The sequence below is a fragment of the Pagrus pagrus genome (genome assembly GCF_965226575.1).
Source record: "Pagrus pagrus genome assembly, chromosome: 11".
Lineage (NCBI taxonomy): Eukaryota > Metazoa > Chordata > Actinopteri > Spariformes > Sparidae > Pagrus > Pagrus pagrus.
This window is the reverse complement of record NC_140195.1, coordinates 15,850,239-15,860,026: the sequence shown is the minus strand read 5'-3', so window position 1 is coordinate 15,860,026 and position 9,788 is coordinate 15,850,239. Positions and strand designations below refer to the sequence as shown.

At 42.0% G+C, this 9,788-nt stretch overlaps 1 protein-coding gene across 1 annotated transcript; it reads left to right on the top strand.

Annotated features, from left to right (window-relative positions):
* Nucleotides 1-7,237: 7,237 nt before the first annotated feature.
* hoxc12a (homeobox C12a) lies at nt 7,238-9,788 on the top strand (the record flags this gene model as incomplete). The annotated part of the gene is given in 3 exon segments (XM_084366298.1): nt 7,238-7,263; nt 7,265-7,872; nt 9,061-9,788. Coding segments are annotated over 3 exon segments (873 nt in total). The 3' UTR covers nt 9,300-9,788.

The window sequence follows — 9,788 nt, the reverse complement described above, 5'->3', positions numbered from 1 at the left end:
TACGGAGCCTGTAATTTCTACTTTTCGTGCAGTATGTGAACTGTATTGTGGTGTTGAATTACGTACTGGTAACGTGTTTCATAAATAAATGATGATTATGAAAATGCTTAAATATTCAAGTCAATCAACCCTTGCAGCATTTCCTTTCGTTTCGAGTTACACTGGTGTCATTAGGCAGCAGAAGCTCTGACCGCTGTCGCCTTTTCCTCTCCAACATGAGTCTATAACATCAGCAGCGGATGGGCGAGTGAAGATTTTATGTTGCAAAGTGCTTGATTAAGACTAAGTGGAGAGCTGAAGATCCTGTTAATGGCGACAGGAGATGATCAGTGATTGCGCACGGTTGGTGAGCAGCAACTCGCATTTTCTGACGCTTGCAAAATAAGAAACACACGAAATGAATCATTACATCTGGACTCATTTCAAATCCTGGGAGAAAATTAAAAACTTGCATGACCTGATCTTTAAAAAATGGGTCACAGTCGGCGGGTGAGAGAAAGTCACTCTGTCTAAATCTATCCTACCCTGCCTTTCAGCTCCCAGCGCATACTTTTATCAAAGTTGATAGCAAAGATGTATTATTACCTGTTTCTTGGCGGAGGATCAGTTGGTACAATCTTCGCAAACAGGCCTAAAGGCATATCAGGGCTCAGGTCTCACAAAAACATTCAGTGGGTTACACAGTCTTATTTTTAGTATTATTTCCATACGCCAAAAGTACAAATTAGTGAGCATTATAACCCGCACGCAAGAATTCGTTGGGCAGTGTATTTAATTCATTTGCCCGCACCAAATTCTGCTGATTATGCTTTCTGTGAGACATCAGGAATACGTGCGTAAATGAAAATGGCCAACTTTTACGCGCGTAATTGTACTTTTGCAGCACATGAAACCTTATATACTCTATATGTTCTATGCAGCCCCGTGCGTATTTGGATTTTAGTCGTGCTGCTGCTGTAACTCTGTTTCTAAAAGAACAGGTGAGTTTTGCGATGAACTTGAGGTTGCATTTGATTCTGTACGAACTCGTTTTTAATTATCTGGACACCTAAACACAACTATTAATAGAAATAATAGGCATGCGCTCACGCACACTGAGCGCAAAATCCGTCCAAAGATGCGTTGCGCATGGAGTTTCTATAGTTTTGCTCTGAAATTATATATTTATTAAGATATTTTGTTTGCCACGTGCGTAATGCGGGAAGTGTTTTTGTACATGCGACCCGAGTTATCGAGGATTAAAGTTGCAACATAAAGAAGCGTTATCTGTGGTTTAGCAGATACGTACTTGGCAAACATTCATGCCGGCGATTGGGTTGAGTATGGAGGCCTGAATATTTTTAAAAAGGGCACGTTAGGCTGCTCAAGTAACATAATGAAAATGGGAAATATGTGGATAATTACGTTTAAACATGGCTGCACTGAGAATAAACAAGTTGAAGGTGGTTTACTTTCAGACACTTAAGATGAGTCCTTCTCAAGTTTGTAACTTGAGATTTAAATCTGAATAAAAACATTTACACAGATTAGTTTCTGCATTAGACGTAAATGAAAATAACCACAGCCTCTGACTCTTATTTCAGTCAGAATAATTCACGTCTGAGGTCCACATTTGTGTCTAGAGTGTCTAGCGTTGTAGCTTTCCCCCAGAAATATCGTCCCCGCAACATAGTTTTGTTTTGTGCTTTAATGTGTCTATAGGCGAGTCGTGGGCTGCACTCCGTCACTTTTTCCAACTCCTCAGATCTTCTGAGGTTGTTGATTAGAATCCAAGCCGTCAGACTTGAAGTTTTTTGTTTGTCTGGTTCCTGGATTTTCAATCCTTGTGGAAAGTTCTGGGTCTCCTGATTTACCCTTGACCATGACTATGCAGTCACTTTGACCTTGACATCACAGCAGATTGTGAATAATAAATAGGGGGCTGGACACCAATGCCGGCGGTTTGTTTGTAGGCAAACAAGGTGTTATTTCCCTGTCTAGACAGCCGGGCTTAATGACATGCCATAAATACATAAAAAAGGGGAAGTGTAGCGATATCCTCTGACCTGCATTTCTGACCATCTCTAAGAGCTTTGCATTAACGTTTGGGCTCTGATCTTTTGTGTTTTTTTGCAGAAGTCCTTTAAAAGTTGTTGTTCTGGCCCCACGCCTCTGGAACCACCAATGGTTTCATTCACTCATCATGAGGTGTGTGTTATTGACCACGAAGGACAGGTAGGACTTTTGACGTCTCACACCAACACCAGTAATCCGCAGCAAGCAGCCATACTGTCGACACAGCGAGAGGAAATGATAATACGACGTCGCCCACTCGATAACGATTAAAGGTATGGCCGTTTTCCTCCTATATGGCTGTAGGCCTACGTGGACTTTGTTTGATGACTTTTTAAGCTCAGAACAAACGCTGTGCGTTGAACAGATAAAACTAACGTGTAGGAATATGATGAATAATTTAGAGGCATGGGCGTTTTTTAAATTATTATTCCCTTCAAAGTAAAAGTGCGCAGCGGTGATGAACTTGAGGTCTTTTTTTAAAAATATAACCTTTCTATTTTAATTCCTAATATTTAAGAACATTAGAACAGAAAAGATGTTTTATAAAAAAGTGCCTGTGTATTAAATTGGCTGAGTAGTGATTTGAGATGAGCCATAACATGGCTGATATTAAATAACAGCGTGAAAGACTGGCAGAGTATGCGCATTATTTTACTAAAACTTAGGGGTAATTCAACGGGACAGCTTTTCTTTGAAATGTACATTAATGTTTAATTTGAATTTGAAATGTATTTAATCTCACAGTGAATAAACACAGAAATATCCATACGCGCATATTCAAAATAGCTTTATTTACAATTGTCGAAGTAAATCTGAAATTATATTCCACTGGCAGAGCACTGCAATATACAGTTTCCTGAAGGTTGATTTTTTATTCTGCTAAAGTTGTCAGCAGGAGTAAACAAATAGCCTGCACGGCCGAGTTTAACATTTACTCTGCCGAACAAAGAAAGACCCGAAACACACTCTAGGAATCTGTTCAAATCAAAAACAAAATAATCAAAAGTAAAAGCTTTACGACGCTTTGCACCCTGATCAGCCACCGATTTTACATTGAAAACGTAAAAATAAGAACAAGTTGCATTGTTTATGGTTGTGTGTCGAGGCGTCAGAGCCTGCAGGCCCCTGTCAGCCTCAGCCATGAGACAGGGGGCTGATAACCTCTGGTGGTGACCAGAGGAAAATATCAGGAAGTGCTGCAACCGTCTCTAATGCAGGAATATTTAACTCCACTTATTCTTTTTCATGGTAATCACTCGTTTCACTCCGTCCTGGAGCTGTGTTCAGTGTGTTAGACGGTGCTTATGAAATATCGAGTTGACAATCATAATTTTGGTGCATAAGTTTTCTTCTTTTAAATCTGTCAGAGTTTGAAAGCCCGCTTAAAGCGGATGGTATAACAAATATATAAGTCACAGCTGGAGACATGAGTCTCAATCGTTTTCACGTGTTTTGTTGTAGGATTTTTGTTGAGATCAATTTTAAATGAATGAAATCAATGCAATGTTTTGTGGTTTGCAACGTCTAATGTTGGAAAACATCCGATAATGTGGAAATCACATGTCGGAACAATATAAAACCACAACAGTAACCAGGACTTCGATGTTGTTCGACAGTAGTTTATTTTCCACTGTTATTCTTCTTGATATCTTTGCATGTATGACTGTGAGAATATATTGAACACATGATTTCTCAAAAGTCACTTGGTTTTAAAGCGTTTTATCAATTAATTGACGACACGAGCCAAGTTTGGTTTGATGCTGAATGATTAATTGTAACTGGCAACAATTTTAGTGGACGAGCAGGTTACGTTTGATTTTCTTGATTATATAATACATTAACACACACACACACACACACACACACACACACACACACACACACACACACACGCAAACACACACACACACACTCTCTCTCTCTCTCTCACACACACACACACACACACACACACACACACACACACACACACACACACACACACCTTTTGCACAGAATTATAAAACAAGTTAACACACGAATAAATAAAGTGAATATTTCTTCATTTCAGTAAATAGCTTCCAGCCTCATCAGTTTATACAAAGAGGCCGTCAAGTTCAAATGATTGCATCCATAAAATGACGCAGAGTCTCAATAATAAATGCTAGTTTGCGATGTTTCATTTGCGTATATCTACATAGAAGTTACAGAAACCAGAATGACTCAATTTGTGTTTTATTTTTAGGGAGACTTGTAATTTAAATCGCATTCTTTACACTTATTTCCAGATTATTATGGGCCGCCCTTAACAAAACAATTTGAAGTGAAAGAATATGTTTTTCCTCCCTCCACACGTGTGCAGAGAGGATGCTGTAGCGGAGCAGAATAAAATGCAGTCTGCTGTAAACAAATGAAAAGATCAGCCAAATCTTTCGACGTAAACGTTACCACTTCAGTGGCTTCTTTAAGCTTCCCTTGGTGGTTTGTTTTCCTTGAAGGAAGCTTTAAAAGGGTTGCACAAGGCTATAACTGTGGCAACCTGCCTGCAGAGAATCAAAGAGAAAAAGGGAAGAAAAGCCCTTTGTTTAGGCTATTGCCCTGTCTGGACAGGACCAGCGGATTCCAGGAGGGTAATTTCAATATAGCGCAGACAGTGTACTAGACAGTGACCTTGACAGTGCTATATGCTCCGTTTACCAACTGCTTTTTTTTTTTTTCAAAGCAGATTTTTCAGTCGTGCTAAATGAGAGCACAAGACCTAGAGCTCACGGTCAGATATGACATCATCGTCGAGCTATAGATGCACAGAACAGACGAGCGGTTGTTTTAATGTGAAACGCGGATCTGTGGGGGAACTGGAGCGGAGGCGTGGAGAGACGAGGCAAGGAGGCGCAACACATGGCCTCTTTCTCCCGAGGTAAAGTGGCGACTCGAGCCTTACACGTTACTCTCTCACTGGACTGACCATCCGGGCCATTTTGTTGTAAACATCACACTGCACTGTGTTGCTTTTGCTTAGCTGTTATACTAACAGGAGAGGCCGCGCAGTGATGGCAGCACAGCCCGCATAAGACCGAGGCACAGGATATTATATTAATGGATTGATGTTGTGCTGCATTGCGAGACTCACTAACTAGATGCAAGAATGTGCAGTGATAGGAGAGGCAGGGAGTCCAGGCGACAGGGAGAAGCGGTAACGGATCCCTCAGAGCTTCTCCAGTTCAAGCATTTGATATTTTTTCTTTCTATTTAAGGCGAGAGCAAGGCCCCGCTGCCTTTGGGTTAGACGGGACACCACACGGTCACAAGTGACGAGCCCAGCTATCAAATATCGGCTGACTTGCATATCCTTCCCAAACCAATGTTTAAATGAACGCTGAAGTGCTCACATAACACATCATTGGCAAATTTGGAGCACGCGACTCGCACCGTTCAGCACGCATGTGCAAGCTGCTGTAACCCTGCACCTTTTTTTTTTTTTTTTTTTTTTTTTTGTGTGTTAATCCTTAACTTCACCACATGAATTATTAATCAACGAAGTCCGTTTATTTTGTATTATTTGGACTCTTGTGAATTGTTTTATTCTCAGTGTGACATTGTACAGAAGGATGAGTTCCAAGTGAGCGACAAAGCAAAAGGCGCATGTTGGAATATTCACATTATTTCATGAGTTTTCACTTTAAACCACCACAGCCTAATATGTTGTTGTAAATCCATTTCTTCTGTTTCTATTTTTCTAATTTAGACTTCTTTTATTCGTTTAAGTGAAGTATGTGAGTTCAATATCAAGTTCAAACCCACCGTAACTCTGCGTCTGAACTTGAGTGGATTGACGGCGGCGTACGTGCGTGCTTGGTTATATTTAGGATTTCTTCTTCTAATTCCGGCCCAGTGATTAGTCAAACTATTTGTTCTTGACGTAGCATGAGGTTTTTTTAAAATTTTAATTTCCTCATAATTGAGACATAAGCAGCTCCCAAGCTGAGTTACGACAACTCGAGATTCATTAATTGATTTTGTCTTCCTTTTATATAGTCGAGTGTGGGGTGGCGCTGAATTATGAATTTATAAAGGGGAAGTGGGATTGCTAAAATTCTTGCAGGACTTATATAACATAATATAGAAAGCTGTAAACGAATGGAAAGTCTTCCTAGATTTATTTTTCAATTAACGAGGAGTCTGCAGAGCCGGGGGTGGAATGCAAAAGGCGTAGTCATAAGACTGGTTTGGGATGATGGCTAAGCAAATTGACAACCAAAGACTAAATTAGAATTTATTCCTGAATCATGTGAGCATCATGAAAAAGTTTTCTGCAGAAAAAGCACAGTGTGCTGATTCTCTGAGCGGTATTTTTGTTGATTTGATAAAAAAGAGGCCTTTCTATCACGGAGGATGACGACCGTATCACTGATTAGTTCAATGTCTTTGGAGTTGCATGCACAAATCAACTAATTAGCGGGATATAAAGCAGAGAGACTCTCTGCTGGTTGAATCAGTTAAGTGCCCTCTGATATCTTGTAAAATTCATATAAAAGAATTGTGAGAGGTATAACAATCCCACCAGAGTTTGGCTGCGAACGTTTATTGGAGGTATCTGTTAAAGTTGTTCATGTGAGGTGTACTAGAGAATATTATGTGAAATATACCCTCTTAAAGTAACCTTGTAGAATATCGTCCTCTTTTACAGAGCCAGTGGCTTCAACCTGCTGACCCCGTTACTGTAAATATGAGTAGAGTGCGGCAATGAGCATCAGTCTTTTCTTAAAACAAGCTTGTAAAATTGGGACATCACAGCTTTATGTGACATGGAATTCAACCATAATTTGCTAGAAAACAAGATGTCATGTGCACCCCTCTCCTGCAAGAAAAATAGTTTTCATAAGAAATAGCATTTAAAAAACTTTTGCCAGCTTATAAAGATATTAAACGAGGCCATGGACAGTTCCACGAGTGTAAAAGGAGAAGCAGCCCGGGCTCCTTTTGGACTCGGCAGGACTCGAGTGAAGAAAAACAAGATTCTACATTTTTAATAAAAGGTTTATAGTATTTTTAAAAAGCATATAAACCTCTGTAATACAGAAGTTAATGTTTTGTTTTGTCTGAGATGGACCGAGTGGGTGGTACCATGTGTAGCAGAAGTTAGCCCTGGACACGTGGTTTGAGGATGACCAATCAGGCGCCCCTCCAGGTTTAACTATGTTAAATGTCAGATTGCAATAAACTAGAAGCTGTTGGTCGGGCCCGCGGAAATGGGCGAGCATAATCTCCTTAATCCAGGGTTTGTGGGACCTTTGGTAAACATCCACACTGGAGACACGTTTTACTTTCCGAATTTTAGAGCCTCAGGGGGACAACTGGCGGGGCTACCGTCGCTCTCCTACCCGAGAAGGGACAATGTTTGCTCCCTCCCGTGGAATCCTTCGGAGCCGTGCAATGGATACTCTCAATCCTACTTTAGCAGCCCCGTGTCTATTAACCCCTCTTTCAGTCGGTCGTGTGAAATTACCAGACCAGAAGAGGGTAAATGTTACTATAACAACGGCAACGGGAACAGGGAGACCTGTTCAGGTGGCAGCAGCCTCAAACGAGAGGATAGGGCGAGAGACACACCATCATTAACATCTGACCACGGGATGCACAGTGGAATTGGCAACACTGTCGCCTTTTCCAAATATGATTATGGGACCGAGCAGCTAACGCAAGACCCGCCGTCCTGTCAGTCAATGGAGTCCGACTCCAGCTCCTCTCTGCTCAACGAGGGCAGCAAGCCTTCATCCAGCGACACACAGACCCTGGTGTCACCGGGAAGCCATTCAGGCAACATAGCAGCCGGCGGAGGTGAGTGCTTTTTATTTCTAAATCACGATTATCAAGCGCACGCTCGCAGCATGTATCAGAGGGCTGCACATGTCGCACACTTGTGGTATTACGGCGTCATTAGAGCTCGTTATCGTGATGCACAACTTGCAGCTTGCGTTAGCCTGCAGGGTGCTTGCGTGGTGTGCAAACGCCGCTAGGGGTTGCCCTAAAATACCTCACGCGCCATGTGGTTGTGTACAGTTACAGATAAGCCCACCAAACCATATTGTCAGCCAGCTTCTGAATAAAAGATCAGCCCCTGTCGCTGCGTTTCCATACGTTACGCAGGAAACGGCGGGGGAAACGAGTGGCTGATTTTGGTGTATTGTTGCACTTTGTGCAGGCAAATTAGCGCAGTGATTTAAAGAGGCGAGGCGCTTCGGTTGACTGCATCGAATAGAGAGAGTTTTCTTTTTAATGACTCGTAAACAGAATTAATATCTGTCGCTGTGTACTCAAGAGTCATTTAATATGCTCTGAAACTCGCAAATAAGTAGGGGTATTTGCAAGCACGGCTTAATTATCACGTTAATGCTACTTTAACTGCAACAATAAAACTTCCTGTGACACAAACCGCTGTAGACTGGTGGTCTCTATAGGAAGGCTGAAAAATAGAAAACGCCTATGATCGAAAAATGCACAAAATTTGGACACGATCTTGGTCCTGAGAGCTGATTTGAGAGCTCATATGCACAGGCAGTCCAGGCAGAGACCAAAACAAATCCAGCCTGGCTCTGTGTGTGTGAGTGTGTGTGAGTGTGTGTGTGGAGGAAGTGACAGCTTCCAGGGGCGCCAGTTCTCTGAATCCTAGTATAAAGCAGAATCCCAGCAGCTGGCATCTTTTGCAAAACAGAAAAAAATAACGTGGTGGTGAAAATACTGTCTGCATCTCCACAGCGGCAGGCATGTTTTTGGATAAACCAAGTGCTTTATTATTGTAACATAGTTTGACTTCTAGCTAAGTATATTGTGTGGCTGCTCTGCACAGTTAAGCTGAATTATGTGTTAGATGCACTTAGTCTAAAGTAAGAGAATTCCCCAAGCATCCCTTGGACCACTGATGCCCCTGTAAGCTCCTCATAACCTTGGAGGTGACCGTGATTTTGCAACTGTGGTGACTAATCCGTTGTATGCCCCCTCCTCCTCCTCCTCCTCCCTCTCCTCCAGCTGCCCCGTGGTACCCGATGCACACTCGGACCAGAAAGAAGCGTAAACCCTATTCCAAACTTCAGCTGGCAGAGCTAGAAGGCGAATTCATGATGAACGAGTTCATCACCAGGCAGCGGCGGAGGGAGCTCTCCGACCGGCTGAACCTCAGCGACCAACAAGTCAAGATCTGGTTCCAGAACCGCAGGATGAAGAAGAAGAGACTCATGCTGAGGGAGCAAGCTTTGGCCTACTTTTAGAGATGCGGCAGAAGGTGAATCGATAGGCAGTTAAAAGCCAAGCCTTCTGCGCTCCCTTAGGTCTTCTTTCAATGCATGCACTCATCTATCCATCTTTTACATTGCAGCAATTATGACAATATTTTCTGATTATTTTTTTTTGTTTTGTCTCAAAGGTGCGGGCCACACAAGCCCAAAAACAAGCCACTAGCTGGCACACAAAGCTGTATTCTCCATGTCAAATAAGATTGCCTTCATGTTTGGTATTATCGCACAAAAAGCTGTGAGAATGTGTTTTTCTGTGTGGGTTTGCATCTCTTGTTTTTTTTCTCCCCCTGATTTGTCAAGAGATCCGCCTACGCCCTAAATGTAAGCCACGCGAAATATGTCGTCAAGGCAATAGCTCTGTTTTTGGGATGACACACATTGACAGCATCCTTTTTTTTTTTTTTGGTTCCAATTTTAGTCAGAGAAAATGAGGAGGGAGCGAGGTCGCTTGGGGGAGATTTT